The sequence below is a fragment of the Megalops cyprinoides genome, chromosome 24 (assembly GCF_013368585.1).
Source record: "Megalops cyprinoides isolate fMegCyp1 chromosome 24, fMegCyp1.pri, whole genome shotgun sequence".
NCBI classification, from domain to species: Eukaryota; Metazoa; Chordata; class Actinopteri; order Elopiformes; family Megalopidae; genus Megalops; species Megalops cyprinoides.
The window spans coordinates 21979053-22000835 of NC_050606.1; the positions used below are offsets into that span (position 1 = coordinate 21979053).

General features: G+C 41.9%; 1 protein-coding gene across 1 annotated transcript in view; it reads left to right on the top strand.

The window, feature by feature from the left end:
- Positions 1 to 21783, top strand: part of LOC118770961 (receptor-type tyrosine-protein phosphatase mu-like) — a 205013-nt gene that overhangs the window by 122658 nt on the left and 60572 nt on the right. Inside the window, exons 12-16 of the mRNA XM_036518755.1 lie at positions 4583 to 4856; positions 9753 to 9789; positions 11614 to 11688; positions 17530 to 17665; positions 19596 to 19625. Coding sequence (XP_036374648.1) covers positions 4583 to 4856; positions 9753 to 9789; positions 11614 to 11688; positions 17530 to 17665; positions 19596 to 19625 — 552 coding nt within the window. The remainder of the gene's footprint in view (positions 1 to 4582; positions 4857 to 9752; positions 9790 to 11613; positions 11689 to 17529; positions 17666 to 19595; positions 19626 to 21783) is intronic.

The window sequence follows — 21783 nt, forward strand, 5'->3', positions numbered from 1 at the left end:
AAGTGCAGCTTTGGGCACAGGAATTAAGGCTTCCCAGAGGACAGCACACAAGTCTGCTGGCATACATTTCCCATAATTCAGCACTCTGACAGCCCCCTTCTTATGTTATGGATGGCCTTTAAGTAGGCCTTAAATCTGCCCTAAATGGTCCAGTCACTTCTTTATCCCTCTCATCTGTTTATGGGGGACAGTTTGCACCCTGGCCTTTATTCCCAGTGTGGGACGGTAATTAACTTCATATTTCTCACTAGCCTCTCAGCCATAATTAAAATTTTATTATGGCGGGTTTTATCGCTACACAGTGGCGTGCGGTGGGGGGTGGATGGGGGGGGGGGGGGTTGTTGAACTGCGGATGAAAGGGCAAGAGGGACATATTGACAGCGGGGCCATTCTCTGATAATGAGTTACAGGTGAGAGAGCACAGAGATGCACTTGAGGAATCCGTCTAATGTTCTGTTAGCGCTTTATGAGTGATCTCCATCTCCCAAGGATGGGAAAGGGTGTGAGGGGAATTCACTTATTTGAATATTCAAATGGCCCTGCTCATAATATCCTACACCTAACCTGAATAGCAGTCTTCACGTTCCCTGTAATTAATTACACTTCTACATTTGTGGAACAAGTTTCAGTTCATTAAATGAGAGAAAAGGAGCAAACTTAGTGCTGTCTAACAAAAACCTCACATGTGCTTTCATCTGCAAATTAATATACTCTCTATATTCTTATCACTTATGGGTATAACTCTATTCGTATCAATTTAGGCAAAGCCAGAGTTTGTTATAGAGTAGTATGTCCAAATGTTGGATTAGCGTTTTTCAACATTTGTCTTCCTGTATAACTGGATCTGTAAATGGCTTCATATTTACCTGAATTAAATTGGTTTTGGGTGAATGATTGTAATGGAGCGGAGATCCCAAATGCTGCATGGTGCAACAACCTGATGACTCATATATATCACAACTGCTGCTGATCGTCCCACCTCACTCCCTCCCATGTGCACACTTATCCACAATTGATACGTTCATTAACAAATTACTTTTGTGCACACAGAGAGATCCTATTAATTTCATAGAATTAATCCAAGCATGACCACACATGGCAAACACACACACACGCACGCACGCACACACACAAATCTAAATTGAATAAAGGATAACGTGGAACTAATTGAAGCAATTAAGCCCTCTAACATGAATGTAGGGGTTAGATTACAAGCTTGCTTTGATTCTGGTAGCATTGCACTTCGCTTGACTGCTAGTGTTATAGGCCATAATGGCTCAATCCAATATGCTGTGGGCTGCTTGTTTTTCTTGAATATTAATAGAACTAAATCCAATACTCTTCACATACTTGTCGTGTATGGAATTTGACCCAAATGACTCATTTCTCAAGACCTTTTTCTTTCAATTTGCAAAGAATCAGAATGCTTTGATCAAGGCAAGCTATTAAATTCCCTCCAAAGGGTTTTTTTGACCTCAGAAAACAGCACTCATAAATTGCTAATAAATTGATCTCCTGGAAGACATTGGCATAAGATGCATATATTCAGATGTTAGATTACTGTTAACTGTTAGCGTCGCTCACAGCAAACTCTTGATTGCATTAGGGGCTTACAGGACACGTGAACGAGGTTAAACAGAACTACCAGCTGTTATCAGCTCAGGCACAATCACAAAGTATCCTTTTTTACCACAGGGCTTTGATAAAGGGGAATTGAAAAGAGCCATTTGACCTTTAGGTGTTTAAATTATTAAATGGCAAATAGAGTGGAGGTGTGGGTACTCGCAGAGGTAATTTGTCTTGCACCGCTTGGAGCAGGAGAGAAATCCTATTTTGGGTCCGGTGGCTCAGGGCCCCGTGCCGAGGCCTCGATCCGCTCCTCAGGTGGACATCTCACTAATAAAGAGTCCTCTCGCCCAGGCCCCTCCGTAATTTCCCTCCTTTTTCATCTTCTTCGCCCTCCTTTGTCGTGACAGTATCCTCAGGAGGGGCTCCGGGCACAAATCCGTCCAAATAAAAGAGGTTTTTCTTTCTCTTTCAGCTCCTCTGCGTTGTGCCCTACTGTGGGACTTTGTGCGGCTAATTCTGTGACCAGAGGTGCCCTATACCCGAGCTGTTTGTAGCTCTCTGAATGGATGTGTTTTGTGAGGCATTGTGAAAAGTGTCAGCCTGGTGAAATCAAAGAGAAATACGCCTAGAGGTGCTGGATAAAACCTGTATTTCATCCGGTGTGAATCCGGTATCGATGGGGCTTCGCTCCTCAGCTGTCCTGAACTGAATGAGTTAGCCATGTCCTTCATGTGGAATTCTGGCCCAAAGTCTGAGGATACTGATCAAAATAACCAGGAGCGCTAGGTAATTGGCAGGTCGTGACAATCCCGTCAGAGCTCATCCAACATGTCCATCCATCAGGGGTGTTGTGGTGTTCATCACTATTCATCTGTGTTTTAATCAAAAGGTTCATGGTTCTTATATCAGGTGTATCTTTAAAGGTGTTCACACTGTGCTGTTTGATCATTCTCACACACACCTGTCCAGTCCAGGGTTTCACTGGCAGGCAATGCTGTGGAGCTGTGGTAATTAAGAGGGTCGAGGGCTCCTAATTCAGGCAGGCCACTGCTGCTGTAGCATTCAGCAGTGTACTTTTGCAATTGAAACATTACATGGGAGAGCCAGCTTCCTCGAATTTAAAGGTCACCCAGGGCTGGTCTTTGACCAGTGATCAGCCTTGGCCTTAAAATTCATTGAGCGTTTAATGTGTGTGTCTGATTATAGCTCAGAGTGCATTTTCAGTTTCCTTGAACAATCCAATGAGCATTTGAATGTGAGCCCCAGGGAAAATGGGCCAGACGTGGCTGATTAAGCAATGCTTGGCATGTTTAGCCAAAAACTGTCACTGGTTTTTATGCTCTCATAGACCCACCACAGTGATCGACTAAAGTACATGGAAGTGCCAGTGTAGGTCCTTGAAAACGGGCGTGGAGTCAATGCTTGTCATCATCATTGTGGTACTAAGTAGAGGCTGACATTTTTTCGGGAATCCTGTGGGATACCCGTGGGATGGGAGTCAATTTCACTATTCATCACATGACTGGGACGGGACGGGAAAGAAGTGAACGGCAGCGGGCAGGACAAGAATCATAATAACAATAGGTCAGTTTTTATATATAAATATGCAGTTCTACTATGAATAAACGCTATTTTCTTTATTTTGAATTAGGGCTGTCAAGCAATTTAAAAAATAATCAAATTAATTACATGCTTTGCGATTAATCTAAATTAATCGCACATATCAATATTTGCCTGTATCGCATATATCAATATTAAAAGTGGCTTGCTTGCCTACCGTATAGCTAGCCTTTACATGTATGATAAAAAGTAGCTGGCAAGCCTCCTGTCAGGTATGAAAGAAAGTAGGTAGCTAGCCTTTTCGTGTATGATAGAAAGCAGGAAGCTAGCTAGCTAGCTAAGTAAACTGCAGTCAAGAAACCGTTTATGTGTGAATGTAATCCTGAAGGAACTATTTTTGTCGGCGGAGCCAAATAAATGACAAAAAAAACACAATTTGTTGTCTCAAATTATCATTACTTGATAAACAGCCTTGTTTGTAGAACTGCTGTATAAAAGCAATATCACACTCGAGGTTGTGCTGTTATACTGAATATCAGCACGGCTGTGATTATCTTTGGCACTCAGCTTGCAGCCTCGTACCTATGACCAAATCACCACCGTGCTGATATTCAGTATAACAGCACTCCCTCTCATGGGATATTGCTTAAATGCACAGTATGGGATCAAGGGGCATCATAGAGTGCGATTAACCTGCGTTAATTTTTTTGATGTGTTATTTTTTCTATATATTAATCGAAATTAACGCGATATTTTGACTACCCTGTTTTGACCATAATGCTAGTTGTTCTGTTGTCTTTTTTTATTCTCTCCTGTCTGCTCTGGTGGCTGGTTGCTGGTTGGTTGCAGGCAGCCACCTGACCAGTGCATGACGTGTGTGAATTGACGACACATGATGCAGCCACCAAAAAAATGCCATTGCCAACAATGGAGTTGGAGTCAGATAGGGGGAAGACAGCGTTGCAACGCAGAGTAAAGGACAATGATCCGTGTATCACACTGACAGAGCTTTGTTTTTGTGTCCTTTAATGAAGGCATTTTTGGTTTTTGGATTAAGGCAATGTCTCCCTAATGCCATATTACCACAGGTGAACCAGTGTTCTCGGTACTGCCAACGTACTGGCCAAATGGTGTTAGCAAAAACCTGTGCAGTAGAACACAAAGTAATCTAAGAAAACTATGGTGAGAACATAAACTCAAAATCATTGCATTGCCTAAAGACTACCCCCCCCCTAAAAAAAACACAACATGGGAACGGGATGGGACGGGAGTCATTCTTCCAGATTTGGGACGGGTCAGGAGTTTTTTTTTATTCTGTCATGGGATTGGGACGGGACAGGGGTATTTTTGTGGGAGTGGGATGGGACAGGAGTGAAAATCCACTCCCATGACACCCTCTAGTACTAAGTTGTAGTTTAAAGACGACTGACTGCCCCCCGCCTCCCCTCCACAGCGTGTACCAGGTGGTGGTGGAGGAGGAGCGGCCACGTCGGGCCAGGAGGGCGGCGGAGATCCTTCGCTGCTACCCGGTGCCCATCCACTTCCAGAACGCCAGCCTGCTCAACTCACAGTACTACTTCACGGCTGAGTTCCCCGCAGGGGGCATCCCGGCGCCCCAGCCCTTCAGCATCGGGGACAACAGGACCTACAGCGGCTACTGGAATGCCCCGCTCCTGCCCCACAAGAGCTACAGCATTTACTACCAGGCCGTCAGCTCCGCAAACGGGGTGGGTACCTCCCCTCAGGAACTCTCGTACTGCGGTCATTTCCCATACAGGAATCACCCTCGCTCTTGTTAGGGACTGCAAAGTTACATGTGACAGCCCCATAAACCACGCTCAAAACCCTAGCTTTGCCGTAGTTGAATGGGCTAATCTACTGTCAGTAATAATTAATTGCTCCATAGTCCATTTTTTGAGATGTAACCTGAATTTTCAAGCATTTCTGTAAGGACTTGTTTGAAATTGCTGTTATAATAGCATTATTTTTATAATTGCTGTTATTATTATGTAGTGATCAGTATTGCTAAGAATATTATTAAGCATCAAATAAGCAGAAATATAATATATATAGGTATACTATAATTAACCCTCCTATTGTCTTAAGAAACACTAACACCTATTACCCTTGGGTCATTATGACCCAGGGTCCAATTTATCTCATAACTCAACTAGACCTTTGAATACAAATGTGAAATTTGGCACAATGTTACAGCTATAAGTGTAGAATACAACCAAATAGTCATAAACAACATCAGCTGTTTTGGTAACTCTCTAGCGCCCCCAAAGGTCCCATGCACTGCAAAAGCATGAAAAATGTTTTGGATATAGGTAAAATTGTCATAAAATTTCCCAAAATAGAACTCTTAGCCTTTTACGATGTATTACATTGTGATATTTATGAATTGAAACTATGTCAACATAAATTAAGTCTATAGCGCCCCCTTTTGAAGTAGCTGACTATAACATCTGAATGTTCAAATTGTGTGTGAGAGAGAGAAGATAAAGCTATAAACTTATGAATGCCATCTATCTACTATCTACAGACATATTTAAACTATGTCAGGGAGGTTGTGGTTCTGTAATATTACCATCAACACATCTAAACTGCCCAATGGAAGCATGTGAATTGGAATTTTCTTTTTTTTGCTTCAACCAAGACAAGTGATTTCAAGACTGATTACAAAATCTTTGAGTTACTGCTCTTTCCAACATCCATATAATCCAAACATACACTAATTCAAATGAATAATAGACAAACAAGAGCTGGTCTTAGTCCAATCTCTCACCTTTGGCCTTCCTGATATAGTTGGACCTCACAGGGACTGGTACAGCCCTATCAGTATAGCCCAAATGATCACTGAAAAACTCAAGCTACCCCACCTCAACAAGGCGCCCGCTCTGTATTGGGGTAGATATAGGTAGGTAGCGTAAAGGGATGTTTTGTGTGTGTGTTTATATGCACTTTTATCTTGTATAATATAGATCATGTAAGGGATAAACCACAACAGCATGCACAGTGGCGGTAGGAAAATGGCACTTGACAAGAAGCTCGTAAACTTGCTAATGTTGCGATGGTAGCCGATCAAACTGTGATATGTTTTTTTTTTCTCAGCTAAGGTATAGCGTGTATTATCCTGGCTAGGTTCTTCCAGTTATAATGGGGCCCACCTTGGACCCAATCTGCCTGACTGAACATGCATTTTTGTTGTTTAGTTGTTTGTGTGTCTTGATTAGGGTTGGCAACCGAACCTCGGTTCCAAAATTATAACTGAATCCAAGTACCGGGTACCCGTAAAAAAATTGAATTTCAGTTTCTAAATGTCTACGTGTCCATTTGTTTAGCTCTTTCGTGTTTACAGTCACACCAGTGTGATTAGCCATTTAGCATGTACGCTAAAACTGGTGCTATTAGAACCCTAGATTGGAAAAATTCTAGCTAATTTTAGCTTTGAGGAAACAACAATTTAATGTTAAAAATGTAGCAAATGCTAGCTGAAAACTATGAGAAGCGTAATAACACTGATGAACACATAACAAACCATGCAACATAACACGCGCTACATAAAAATAAGTTACATGAGAAAGGGTTAAATACGAGCTAGCATGCATGGCTAACATCACAACAGTGTGAAAGATGGACCGCAGTAAACGGTCAAAAGTGTGGCTTCGTTTTAGAAAACAAAATGACAACAAGGCAAAGTGCAATGCATGTGGGAAGCTAATTAGCTGCAAGTCAGGTTGCACATAAAATCTGACCAAACATTTAAGGCAGCACCGTGTGTTTGATGTCTTGCGATAAGCAAGAATAAGCAGAATCAGAATCGGAATCGATAGAATTCAAACGATACCCAACCCTAGTCTTGATTGTGGCAAAAAAGTCAGACTGAGGGGGTAATGGTTTCGACCAACCCCTAGCTAAGTTTCTCGCCACAATATTTATTTCGAATGAGCAGAGACAGTTACAGAAAACTTTATTCCCTGTCCAGTATCCTTGTGTAAGTGTACAAACAGAAATATTACGCCCTCTGTTCGAGTCCCAAAGTAGGAACTAGGTGATCACCGGCTGTCTTGATTTCCCATCGGTGTCACTGCTGATGGAGCCGCAGTATTTAAAAATGGTTTCACGCAATGAGGTGTGCTGAAATAGCACACCTCATTGTAATCCCCATTTCTCTCCGTTCCACCCTTCTGTATCTGTAAGTTTCCCCTTGGATCTGTCTTGCATCTCCACACAATAGGCTGTGTAAGGGCCCACTACAGGTCCTCGCCCCCTCTGCAATGAGCCATCGGCTCTGCCCCTGGGGCCTAGTACCAGGTATTTATGAGTATGAGGAAATACTTGATGAGTTTGTGGCACTCTGAGTTAGACAGAGCTGCTCATAAAGATAGTTCAACATCATAACTTATCTTGGGTCTTATTGACCCTAAGACGACAGGCGTTACTTTTTTATGGCAGCTACACTGAAAATGATTAAAAAAAAAATTCCCCAAATTTCCATTTTTGGGGTAATTTAAAGAAGCTACATAGGAGGCCATGTACTTAGATTAATGTTTTATATCATTATATCTTAGGTTTGAATATGATTTCAGGTCACTGTGACCCCAGGACAATAGGAGGGTTAAATGTAATACACCTTACAATAAAATATCAGCTTTTTAGTAACAGACTGAAATGAGATAGCAAGAGAGAGAGCGAGGCCTCCCTGAGCAGAGACACACAGCCCTTAATAAACAGCTTTCAGAGAGGCTCGTGTCCTGCATCTCTCCCTCCGGTCTCTCAGCATGCTGCGGGGTGGGCAGGTGAGCAGCGACCTGTGCCCTGGACTGTTTTCCCCTGCATTAGCGAGGCCGTTCCTACCGCCGTTCCTGACGCGGGTTTCTGCGAAACGCTGAGGAGGTTTGGGATCAGCCTCGTTTACGGGAGGGCAGCTCAATCCAGAAAAACGTGGAGGTGGCAGGAAACGATACAGACATCCGACCATGCCAAATGTAGGCCCTAATAAGAGTTCCTCGCTTAACCATGAACCTCAAAGACACCAGATGCAGCAGGGTGGTGAACTTGGGAGCACAGAAACGGTGGAAGCATAGAAGAAAAGTGTTTGGCACCTCTTCAGTGCCGTAGCATGCGGTGGCATATCTTAAAACAGAAGAAAATCATACGTTAGAAAGGTTGAATGCATTTTCATCCCTTTTTGGGGAGAGAAAACACACATTTAATGTTACTCGACAGCCTTGCACACAAGAATAGAATAGGCTTAGCTAGTAAGTGCCCCTGTGTGAAAAATGTGTAAAGTCCTCATGAATTATAAGAGCAAGGTTTTTTTTCTGCCAGATTTTATTTATAGATTAATGTGAATGACATTAACAACCTCCATTAAAGGTTTTCAGTCAATGGATATTTTAATTCAGGTTTGAATTGATTATTACTTTTTTGCGTAGGAAGAAGATTTTTTCCATTTTATTTGCTGAATCTGTAGGAGTGCATTATGAGTTTTTATTACTATTCATGACTTATTCAAATCACAGACTACTATACTGACTGCTTTTACTCTACTTCCCTTTCCCCATGCATTTCTATTTTACAAATGGATTTTACAGACTTTGTCTATGCTTAATGGAGTCTCAAATTAGTGCTCACTGTTTTATTTCCAGTTGCAGATGAGGAGATGCACTTACCTAACCTCAGTCACATCTTTGTGTTTAACTTCAATAATTCACCAGTGTCACACTTTAACGCGTTATCTTTTAAATAATGCACCATACAAACTAAGTGCCTCTTCCTCTGATAAAGCTGCAGGAGATTAGGCAAAAGTCAGAATAATCACAGGAAGGTGTGTTCTCTGCCTTTTTCTTTCACCATATCCTAAAATGAGGAGGAAGGTTTTTGCTCACTGCTTTGCACATTCTGTTACAGTGGGGTTTTTTTGTAAATCAAAGAGAAGGACGCTAAGGTGAGATGGTCCAAAAGAGATCTCATTTCACTGCATGCTAATTTTTTCCGCCATGGCTGAACTGGAAGGTGCTGTTCATCGTCTCCTCCCCTCTTGCTGACTGTCCATGACGTGTTGAGACTGGTTTCTGCCAGCAGCAATTACAGCCTGGATTTTAGCATGCTGTCCGTCTTCACCAGGACTGAGGAGACTTTAACTACCCTAACCAAAGCTTAGTGGTTTTCAGCTTTATATCTCACTAGTTGAAACTGTAAAGTGTGGATGGACCCACACGATCGAGGAAAGGCCACCTTTGTGATTCCCCAAAGAGTTTTTGAGTTTCAGAGGGTGCCATTTGGGCTCTGCAATACACCAGCTACATTCCAGCACTTGAGCAAGCCAAGCCCTGTTGTACCATTGCTGGGTTAAGACACCCCATATAGGATTTAAAGCTATGTCTGTGTTGAAAGGGGGAGGTGCCAACTACCATATGTCCCATTTTGTGTTTTTATATAAAAAATGCTTGGTTGTCTTTCCAGATTGGTTAAGTAAAGAGTCTCTGGGACAGAAGGCAAAGCAGGTCCCAAAAAAACAAGGCTCCAGTAACATAAATGTTATATGTATTTCTGTCTCCCGCACTTAATGATTTCCTTTCCCTTTTGTTTCCTCTCTTATTTTTGTTTCACCACAGGAGACCAAAATTGACTGTGTGCGCGTGGCCACCAAAGGTAGGACTGCCAGTGGTTGCTGAGAGCAGGATTAAATGCCTCTTCTTACTGTTTGGCTGCTTCAGAAAATATGTTACTCAGCTTTCGTTTAGCTAGAATACAAAATAATGCTGGACTTTTTAAATGGAACCAACATCTGAACTTCTGTGATCTTCTTTCAAATTTTAATGTATTTATCAGAGCAGTGTTCTCAGCTGTGGCCCTTGGCACACACTATATATGTTTATTTACATACCAAATGAGCTCCCAAGGCATTAGGTCTGATGTTTAATCGCTTGCATCACGAAGCTCATCAAACGCTCACCTGATTTTTTGACTGAGGTTTTGACTGAGCTGTTAACTGAATCTGTACTTGACACCACTTCACAACGATCTCCTGTTAGATTTTTGGTTTAAATACGGGTTGTTGAAAGGAAGATTGTTCTGAGGGATACATGTAAAGATACTTCTGTATTTTTTATCTCCTTAAGCAAAAACAGAGCAAATGTCTGAACTTGAACTTTATTGATTAAGAATAATTAGTTACTCAGTGGGACACAGAAGAATGTATTGAAGAACTAATCTATCTTAGTAACACAGATGACCCCAGATTGTTCAAGGGGCATATATCAAGAATATTAATCTTTATTTAGTAAAAATACACATCCAACAGCCCATTAATTTCACAAATAATTTGTATATTAAATGTAGAAGTCACAAGGTACTGGATTAATGGCTCTGGTATAGCCAACCAGGTCACTGAAAGCTATGATGTAACCAAATACTATACATGGTATCTTGACCATGCATAGTATTTTGACACACATTGTGTTCTACCTGGACCATAGTTGGTAATTATTGTGGATGTATTTTCTCACTGAAGTCTTAGTGAGAGCATGATTCTTTGTACATTTCACATTTTGTAGATGTGAACACTGACATAATTTATATGTAGGCTACATGGAAGTAGCTGCTTTTTCGCTACTTCCATATCACTCTCAGCAGTGGAAATGAATTGAGGAAACACTCCACTGTTTCAAGGCCTTTCTCATGTTGTGAGATGTACATGGAGGCTCCGTGTCTGCTTTGTGTGGCCATGTCTTACTTTAGAGGCCTCTAAACGAACTACATTGATTCACTTGAGTGAGAACTAAAGCAGTCACATTCATTGTTGAGAACTAAAGGAGTCACATTCATTTTAAACCTGCGCAACATTACAGGTACTTTATGAGGTAGTACTCTTTCATTTCAATAGCAATTCTCTCAAATTACTGTATTTCAGAAGTAGTTTAGCTCTGGATTTTGTCATATCTGCCAATAATTTTGCAAACAACCAAGATGACATCTGAGGTTTTGTGCCTGGCACGTATTTCATTTCTGACTAAGAAAAAAAAACTAACAAACTAAAACTTACATGAAAAAAACATAATTTAAACATTCATCTATAATAACTTGTCCAGGGAGACACTAGAGAATACCCCAGCTAACACATAGCTTTGTATGTATGTTGTATGCTGTGCATCGTTGTAGCATGTAGTGATTAGCATTTTTGCATTTCCAGGTATGGACACACGATTTTGTCACAAACACACTAGTTCACCAGTCCAGTGCTTGCAGATGGAAGGCAATAGGCAATAGATGAGGCTAGCCATAGTGGAGCATGGTGATAATGCTTGAGCCTGAGGGAACTCTTGCCTTCTTTATTTCCCTTCTGTTCTTGTTGCATTGTGACTAAGATGATCTTCAGCCTCAGTCTAGCTGTCTCTCTCTCTCTCTCTCTCTCTCTCTCTCTCTCTCCCCGTCTGCATGCTCTCCTGGATCTCCATTCCTTCCTCATGGCCTTAGCCGCTATAATCGTGACACAGCTCACCACTCCCTACATACGCATCGCCCCGGCGGCTGGCGACAGCCAACTAACAGGTCAGACACTGAGCTCCCCACCCCCTCCTGTCTGTCTGTCTGACTCTGGCATTTTTATGTCTGTCTGTTTGTCTGTCTGCTGACTGCCTGATTGAGTTCACTGTCTTATTGACAGGCACAGTTTCTGTACGGTGTGTGTGTTTGTGTGTGCGTGTGTGTGTCTATGTATGTGCATATATGCATGCGTACATGTGTGTTTGTTAATGCATGTTCTGTACGTGTCTCTATATGTATGTGTGCGTGTATGTGTGTGTGTGTGTGTGTGTGTGTGTGTGCGCGTGCGCGCGTGTGTGTGTGTGTGTGTGTGTATGCATGTATGTGTGTGCAAGAGCGTGTGTGTGCATGTGCGTGTGTGTGTGTACATGTGAGTCTGCTTGCATCTGGTTGGTGACTGCTGTTTCTGTGATTTTGGGGAATTCAGTTTGCTCAAGGGGCTGTGACTATGGCATAATCTCAAACCTCTCTTTCCTGTACTGAGTGATGCCTGAATGTGTCCAGGTGATCAATCTGACTTCATATGTCTCTGTCATGAGAAGGGGCATTAACATGTAAAAGGTCCTGATGCATAACTCTGACAGCGATTGTTTGCTTGGCATGAATTCGCTTGTAATTACCAGTGCTATTATTAACTATGTATACTAAGGCTACATAACCTTTTTAACATTTGAACCTGTCGTATATAAAAGTGTCTCATGAAAGCACAAAATTCTAGTATACATCTTTCCTCCAAAAAGAAAATTGATGGTCTGAGCTAAAATAGCATGAAACAGAAAACTGCAACTTTCAGGCATGCATGACAAAGAGACCGTGGTCCCCCCGCTGTGAGAAAATTGCCTTTAAATATTTACCGTACTCTAGTCAAAGAAAGTGTGAAGACTGATTTTTCACAGTTAGGTTCTCTTCAGTGCGGGTATTTAACCCTTTAAACACTGGCCACCTCAGCTTTCATTTCTTTCAGTTCTGTACTCCTTATCATCAGCTTTTTTGGATATATAGATCTTTATTTACATTTCATCCTTTTTCTAGAAGTCACAACATTTGGACGCCAAAGCTGCTTGCATTTCGCTGAAGTCATTTAGCAAATGTTCTCATCGAGAGCTCAGAGTGCATCTCATTCAGTTTTTGGAAGAACAGAACATACTGAACACGACTGAGCACATTTGAACATGAACCGAGCTGACAGTCCCTCAAAGCGCTGCAATAACTAGTGCTAATGTAATTACAATAAATTTATAAGTGTGCTAGTGCTAAAAGGCATTGCATCAATATAACATAGAAGCAAATGTGAAAACTACACAATTAAGGGAGACGTGAGTAGACTGGGTAGGGGAGGTAAGACGCATTCAACTTCCAACTGCTCTGCTGTTCTGACTGCAATGGGAAGCATATTCCATTAAATCAGGCCTGGAGCTAACAGAGGACATGATGGAGATGTGCGACCAGGCCGGGAAGGGTGCAGAGTGGACTTGGCCACTGTGCAGGGGCTGATGATTGTTAGCAGATATGGAGTAGCTGTTCGTCTCACTGCCCCATAGGCCACCACTGGCGTTCTGAGGTGAATGCAAGTCCTTAACGATAACAAGTGGAGAGGGTAGGAAGGAGGCGCGAGACAGACCATTTGTGAGAATCACACAGAAAAATCAGTGAAAAGGGGCATATTTATTTTAAAGCTTCCTTTAAAAGGTAGTGTCACAAACCAGCTCGTAAGCCGGAAACCTTGGAAACCTGAAGTTTGCAGAATGCCAGCTGGTCAAATTGCTTCTGGTGATTTCTGGGGATTTTTTTCATTGTCAAAAGTATATATATTTTCCATCATCAATATATAATTCATTATCCTCTGAGGCTTTGTTAACAGGGGCACACCTGTATAAATAGAAAATAAAACCCTGTGTGTTGCAAATCTTATGACATTTCCTGCAACATTCGGAGGAGGGGCTCACGCAAAACCTGGCCGAGATTTTGAGCAGAGGGTGTTCGCTTTTGGGGATGGAAGCCCTTGCCTTTGATCCAGAGACACAGCAGATGTCCCCTCTTGCAGGTGGGAAATTTGCAGTGTTTCCTTAGTTTACAGCATGTTTTACCTTGAGGCTATTTTGTGGTGGAAAGGCAAGCTGATGATAAAAAAAGAAAGCCTGTGATTTTCCGCCAGCGCAGCAGCTGGTAGCGCCGAGCGGCATGCGCAGCGACTCCGCGTGAGCGGTGCCATGGAGACGACGCGGTCCCTGAGACTCCGCGTCACGTCTGTAAGAGCCTTTGCTGCAATCACCAGACAGTCCTGTTTATCCAGGAAAATGTCCAGTGAATAAACAAAAAAATTCTCTGCAGTTTTTGGCAGTGTTACAGACAACGTTACTGCAGAGTGCTGTGTTCCTTGAGGCACCGTCCAAGGACACCTCTGTGCAGAATAGAGGAGCTCTGTAAAAATACAGATGACGCTACTGTCCCCCTCGTTCATGAAGGTCTTTATCAAGAAATGCCTCCAAGTTATGGCAGAGTTCTCTGTTCATTCGGTTAGACTAATCACAGGGCCTTGTCGTCACCTTCATTCTCTAGTGTTTATCCAATATTCACACCCTGAGATCAGTTCCCAGGTTATTATGGTTTCATCACAAGCCTTCTTTACTGACACAATTGTGAATGAGAACAAAAATAAAGCTGCACTCCAACTGCTCTGAATGCTCTTGAAGGCTGGCTTTGATGCAGTTTAGATCCTGCCTCCGATGCCTGATCCTGGATCACTTGCAGCTGTTTGGTTTCACATGATTGCTTGGGGTCAGGACTAAGTTCTTTAAGCTGTTCCTGGATCAGCATCTGCAGGCAAAAGGTACCCAAGGGCCTAATGGTGATAAATGCAGGCTGAGACAGGCATTCTCTCCCCTTTCAGTGACCCCCACAGTGTGGAGAGTGAATTGTCCTCATAATCCATTCTTATAATCCACGGGGCCATGTTGGTTTCTCAGATTTGGTGTCTGTGTTGACTTTCTCATTATGATCATACTCTATGATCATTCACTGTGCTCTTCACCCGGGGCGTTATACAAACTCTCTGAATGACACCCAGATGTGTCCGTCCAGCCCAGTGGTAAGCGTAGCCTGCATTCGTCACTGCCTTTCCATCAAAAAACCCTCTCAGCCAGAGGAGGAGGTTCGGTGGGGCCTCTTGAGCCGCACGCTTGCCCACACGACCGATCACCATTCCTCGCCGTCGCTTGGGAAACAGCCCGGGCGAAGTTTCGGCAGAGGAGGGAGCCCAGATGCGGGCATAAGCGTCTGTCGCTTCAAGGTGTGGGTTATCTCGCTGGAACAGATCTCACGCGTGCACTCCCCGGGCACAGTCACTCACCATGGCCCACTCACTGAATAAATCACCGAGAGGTAGCCGGCTCTTCTCCGTTACTCGGCATATGTGTGACCCACATTTCAGTATCCAGAGGCCAAAGAAGGGCTTATTGTGTTCATTACAAAGAAAACAATCGGCGTTGAGACGCATGGCAAACGAGCGTGTCTCCCTCCTGCAGGTGTGCAGACTAACACTGTAAGAAAACACAGCGAGAACTAATTAAGGCAAAAATGGTTCCAAGAGAAGAGGGGTTAAAAGTGCACCCGTGAGTCTTCTCTGAAAATGCAGAAACTTTATTTCGCCTCAAAATACTCATTTAAAGTGAATATCTGGCTGGAATTAAGGAATATTTTTTTTCTGGGAAAAGATCAAAGATCGAACAAGAACAATCAGTTGAGCTATCAGAGCTTATGAACACTTGGTATGTCCAACAGAACACTTTCCATGTGTTTTATTTTCTCATAGATCAAGCCTTGGGTCCTTTCAAGAAAACTTGCTGTAAGATAGGTCAAGGGTGCTGTAAGATAGGTCAAGAAGGTATGACCGGCCTCCAAAGGCTTAGAATATACAAACATTTTTTAAAAATTTCATAGTTTAATATATGCTAATGTTGAATGTATGCAATGTCATTATAATGTTAATGTCATTCCACAGAGCAAATACAGATTGTTTACAAATAATGAATTTAAATTAAGAAAGCATGTGGGTCACATTTATTCACACCTTTAAGTGGTCTTAAGCAAATATACAACAACATTCTTACTGGAGGTTCGGTGGAACCTTCTGGAACAGAGGAATCAACCCTGTTTTCCCCATGGTATAAACAGGAAAAGCAGAAGAGGTTCATCAGTAGCTCGCATTGTCATGGTTAAGGTCAGAGAGCTCTCTGAAGACTGCAGGTATATGGTCATTGACTTCTCCAATTTGGAAGATGACAATAAAGGAAATCACAAAAAGCTAAATCTACTACATTATGTTACATTCATTTAGCAGATGCTCTTATCCAGCAGATGCGACTTTCATCTCACTTCAATAGAACATAAGTGTATGCATTCAAGTTGAATGAGGAATTGTTGAATGTCAGACCAGGCTAACAACACTCTCAGGGCAGTAAGTGTTGACATAACACTATTCAAGCTCTAACTCAAGTTAACTTGTGCAACCTGACTGGACAAGGGAAGCCAAGTATACTACCATATATCAATCATTTCATCACAGAATCTGAAACACATTGCAATAGTAAGGAAGCAACCAAGAATCTAAAGGCAGCAGTTGGAGGTCAGCTAAACAAACTGGCAGCCACAGGTTACAGATTGTCAAAAGGAACCATTAAGGAACCAGAAGTAGTATGCATGAAGGTTGTCTTCATGACTGGGTTCCATGGAAGAAGCCTCTTTTGAAGACAAGAATGACACAACTTGGATTTGCCACATCAAATCTGAATGAAAATTAGACCACATCTCATGGTCAGCTGAAATTGATTGACCTCTTCAACATACTCACCAACTTTACATTTGGCATAAAAAGGTGAGGCTGATGTTGAGAAAGAACCTTTTTCTACTATTAAGTATTTTGAAGGGTCTGTGATGTTTTTGGTATACTTGGCATCTATGGGTTCTGGAGCCCTTGTTAATAAATAGAGGGGGTCATGAACTCCAACATGTAGCAGCACATTTTAGTCGAAAACCTGGTTCCCATTGCTTGCACTTATCAGTATAATCCATACCAGAAGAGGATTTTCAAAACATTCATTCAAGAGATGACTAAATGTGCCTTTTGTATTTTCTAGAGTAATGTGAAATTGCACAGATGTGATCTTTTCTTTCCTTGCCCTATGTGGGAAAGGGCTTGGAGTAGGACCCTCAAATTGATAGCTCTGCGTGTCTGAGGCCACTCGGCTCATCTCAATGGTTCCACTGAACACTCTCTGGAAACTTCCATGGGTCATAGAGGTGCCAAGCAATTAGATCAACATTCTGCATCTCTGCCTGCTTGTCTGTCCATTCTACCATCTTTTCGTAACTATGCATGCATGTTATGTTCATTTTACCTGTCTTATTAAATCTAATGCATACTCTCTTGATGGTCTTCAGTTTTACATCTTAACAGAACAAGGGAGTGATTTTTTTTCCTTTTTTTCCTTGATTAATTAGACTAGATAAAGATCAGGGAATTATATAAGATAAAACATTTTAGTACAGTTTGAGTAGTAGAATGACAGAGACTGTGTGTGTGTGTGTGTGTGTGTGTGTGTGTGTACGTATACGTGTGTACATGTGTACGTGTGTATGTATGCTACCAACCTAAAAGTCTAAAAATCCCCAGTACTTTGTGTGTAGTTGGTGTTTACTAAGTTTTACTATGCAAAGGTGTGGTCAGGGGACAGAGCACATCACATCCCCTCTGAGTTTAAAATGTTCCATTGTGATTTCACAGTTTCCTTCAGAAGTGTGCTGTGTGTGAGTCCTATCTTGCCCTCTGACTGGCTGCTCATATTTTAGGGGCGGCCACCCGGAAGCCTGATGCGGTCGAACCAGAGAAGCAGACCGACCACACGGTGAAGATCGCCGGGGTCATCGCTGGCATACTGCTCTTTGTCATCATCTTCCTCGGTGTGGTGCTGGTCATGAAGAAAAGGTAAGACCCACCCCCCCACACCCCCACCTCTCAGAATTGTGACTGCTTCCCACAATGCACTGCTTGTAACTAGTACATTGTTTTATTTTTGTGGTGTGACCACAACATGAGGCCAGGAAGACTGCAATGTGAGGTGCCAAGGACATGTCCAAAAGCTTATACGCGCACACCTTTTCATGTTGTGTTCATAGTGCAAAAACACGGGTTAAACACATTTATAAATGATGAGTTTCCAAGCATTCCCTGTAATGAAGAGAGTCTTATGAGTGGATGGAATTATGACTGTAATGTTACCTGTATGTGTTTCTCTTCCTGCACATTTACAGAATGCATTATGTTTGAAAATGTTCCTTTTAGTATTGTGTACTCAGAAAATTGCCTGAATACTGTAGGAATGCCACCATTTATGTGAGCAGGCTAACATAAAAGTAGACATTCTTGTTCAGACAGAGGGTATAGAAATACATAAATGCAAATACCTAAAAAGTAAAAATTCAGCTGCTCTGTCTCCCTTTTCATCTTCAACCTACAAAATCACCATGGAATCTTCAATAATTCATTTGGCTACAACAACGTGCTTCATTGCACGTTTATGGCTGTGATACCCTGCGTTCACAAAAAAAAAAAAAAAAACCTCAGTGTTATGGTCGAACAAATGCCACTGTTTCAGTGACCCAGCAATGGGAGCAGGGATATATTTTTTAGGCTTATCTCATGAAAAAAAGAACAGATAAGAAGGAAAAATTGATGAACGGTTCAAAGAGAGGACTTTGGGGCATGCACTGCCGGGGGGTTTATGTTAGCTGTATTCCCATGCCAAAGAAAGGGCTCTGTGTCTACCACAGGCACTGTCACTACGCAAATATCCAACTTCAATTGTATACACACCAAGGGCTCAGACAATACAAATTTTTACAGTTTCCTCAAAGTTTACTTTTGCATACACTATTAAAATTCTGTACTGTATCTCCAGTGGATTCAGGCAAAAAAGTGAGGACCATATGACAATCAAGCTTTCGTATAAAAGTCTTTTTTTTCCCCAACAGATGAATATTTTGCCATTGAATTAAATGACTGAATGAGTTATGAGGAAGCAGAAGTTGATGTTATGTCTCACATGTTAATCAGCCAAACGAATTTGATTTTATGGCGCGATGTGCTAAAACAGATAATCTTTTATTCAGTCTGTTCTGATTGGGGCGCCGGTGTGAGTACCGATCTGCATAATAACTTTGCCTAACTAATACACCGCACTCAAATGAAAAGGTCAGCCGGAGGTTGTCGCATCTAGTCCTTTTTATTTGCAGTGATTGATTCTCAAAATTGGAACTCCGGTAAGAAATCCTAATGTCTGTGTTAAAATTCTCCTTGGTATTAAATTACATTTTTCCCTCTGGATTTTAATCAATTTGAACACTATGATGGTATCCACAAAAAAGGTAAATATAAAGTTAAAAAATCTTTCTAAATCCAAGCAGTTCTTTTCTCCATGCATGCTAGGAAGGTTTGTCTTAGTGCTCTAATGAGTTCTCTCAGGAACCTCCAGACAGCTTTTTCCTTCCCATTTTCTTCTAATTCTACTAATGTGGCAAGACTGCTGTCTGAATAACTGATCCTGGTCCACTATGCACTGCTCAGCCAGTCTAGCCTGCAGAACTCTGTGGTAGAATAACCTTCACTTAGCCTTCTATGGTAGAATATCTACTCTGAAAGGGGAGTGTCTGGAGTTTGGGGGGCCCTGCCCACGCATGTAATACCCCCAGCGATCACCTTTATCCTCACGATCACAAGTAACCTTCACTTATGCCACCATATATGGTTTTGTTCATTTTCTATTTTTAAACATTAATACTTTTACTTTTCTTTCCTTCCATTCCATTTCCTCCCCCTCCCACCACTGCTTAAATCCTACCACCACCCCACTTGGCAGAAGAACCTATCACTCCTACACTTACTACCTGTAAGTAACCACTTTGTGCAACGCAAGTGCCATGCTTTCTCCACCACGCCTTTCCCATGCATGTAAAGAGTGGCTGCCTCCCCTGGGCTTTGGAACTCCCACGCTCACTGCTAGCTAGAGAACGTGGCAGCATCGGGATGGCCTCGCTCCCTGCCCCCAACCGTGTTTCAGACCCCTGCAAGTGTCAGACCGGCACTTTCAGTCAGGCCTGGCATCTTCCCCATGTGTGAGCTTGCATTGCTTTTTTTTATAAATCCTAAAAAAAATGACTTAACACTTGCATACTTCCTGAATCAATTGTAGCTTGGGCTACAACAGTGCGGAAGGGGGAAAATGAATAAATAATTTGAAAGTAAGGAAAATATCATTAGAGCTAATGCAGTTTTTGAAATTATTTAAATTGGAGCCAACACTATTGATTTTTGATTGTTTCTGTTTCTCAAAATTTACCATTGAAAGTGCCTGTCTCCTTATATGTTTCCTTGCTTTAATTTGAAATGGGACACAAATATTTGCTTTTTGCCTCTTTTTCCGCTTATCTCTCTTAGATACACAGAATTAACCATCAGTTTGATTAACGAGTAATGATTAACTATAACCCTGTTGCATTGATGCATGGGAATGGCAATTTACCCCATACATACCTCTCCCTGCTTTACAGTAAAGGCATGCAAAAAGGATTCTGTTATTTGCATAAGCCCTGCCCATCTCCCTGCCCAACCTCACCCAGCTCCACCCATCTTCAGTATCCCTTGTCTTTGTATTCTTGTGAGGCCATTAGTGTTCATTCCAAAGCTCTCATGTTTCTTTCCAGTTTTTAATGCTTATTGCTATTTTCTCATTGGCTGTGTATTAGCATGCACACCCCCATCTACTTGGCTCCAGCACTCCACATAACAGCGCTATAAGTGACCTGCTGTATATTGATCAGGAATGAAAATCAGAGTATTTGACTGACTTTGAATGTAATAAGGCAAAGAAACCACTGTCTTGCTATTATTGTCAGACTTTTAGTATATTTATGTGAAAAAAACAGTACGGTTTAGTAATTTAGTCATCTTTATTGGCTGGTCAGAGTATAATGCATCACATAAACAAAACCAAGGTAATGCTAATGACATCCGATAACACTGAGAGCTGGTATTTTAGAGTAAGATAGTTGCAGGCCAGAGGGTTTTTTTTAAGCAATCAGTAAATCAGGAAAAAGCAATCAGTTTCTTCAGGATCTAATGTAATTCTGTTCATAGCTAAAGACATGAGAGAGCAGTACTTTCAAGCCTGGAGTTAGCTGTGTATGGCAGCGAGAAACACATGACATGTGATGACGTGTGTATTTTCATTGGTGGCCGTGAGTTCTAATGGGGACTGCTCCCTAATTATGTCTGCTGTACAGTTCCCTTTATTTCTTTACAAATGTGGAGATGCCCAGATGCCAAGGTTGAGTGTCCTCCTTAATGAATGAAGAAGTACACAATTGTGTATGCCTGTAAGAATATATGATACTTGAGCCTATCCAATCTCAACACAGATATGCTGAGAAAGGGAACTGGGAGAATTGCTGTTACAAGTGCAGTGCAATAAATTGCTCCACATTATGTAGTCTGCAGTAGCTCCGCTTGGCTGTCGGCTCATGAGGTGTGTTGAACACAGTCACTACTGTCCCAGAGTGAATTGTTACGTTTTCCACTAGTTAAACAAAATATTGAGCAGCAAGCTTTTTCTTGAGCCAACGGCTGGCTCCTCAGTTAAGGAGGAAGAACAAGAGAAACAGAAGCAAGAGTGGGAGAGAGAGAGAGACAGACTTTTTTGGCTTTTTTGACGCTTACCACTATAAAGCCCTTCAATACCAATAGCTCAGCCTGGAAGAGAGTGCACTCAGCCAGCTGGTTCTGAATCTCACTGAACAGAGCAGTACATCCATCAGCCTTACAAGAACACTGAATACAGTTCCAATTAAAATAAAGCAAATTGTAATACATGACAAACACACTTATCTAGACCGTCGGAATAAAATCATTAAAAGAAGAAGTGAAGGGCTGTTAGCACCCTATTTAGGGTGTATGCACTGGCAGAAAACCTGGTAACTGTCAGAAACACAGAGCAGAGGCTGATTCTGACCATGCAGTTTCACAGTGGCCACAGCTTGGCTGTTGAAAAA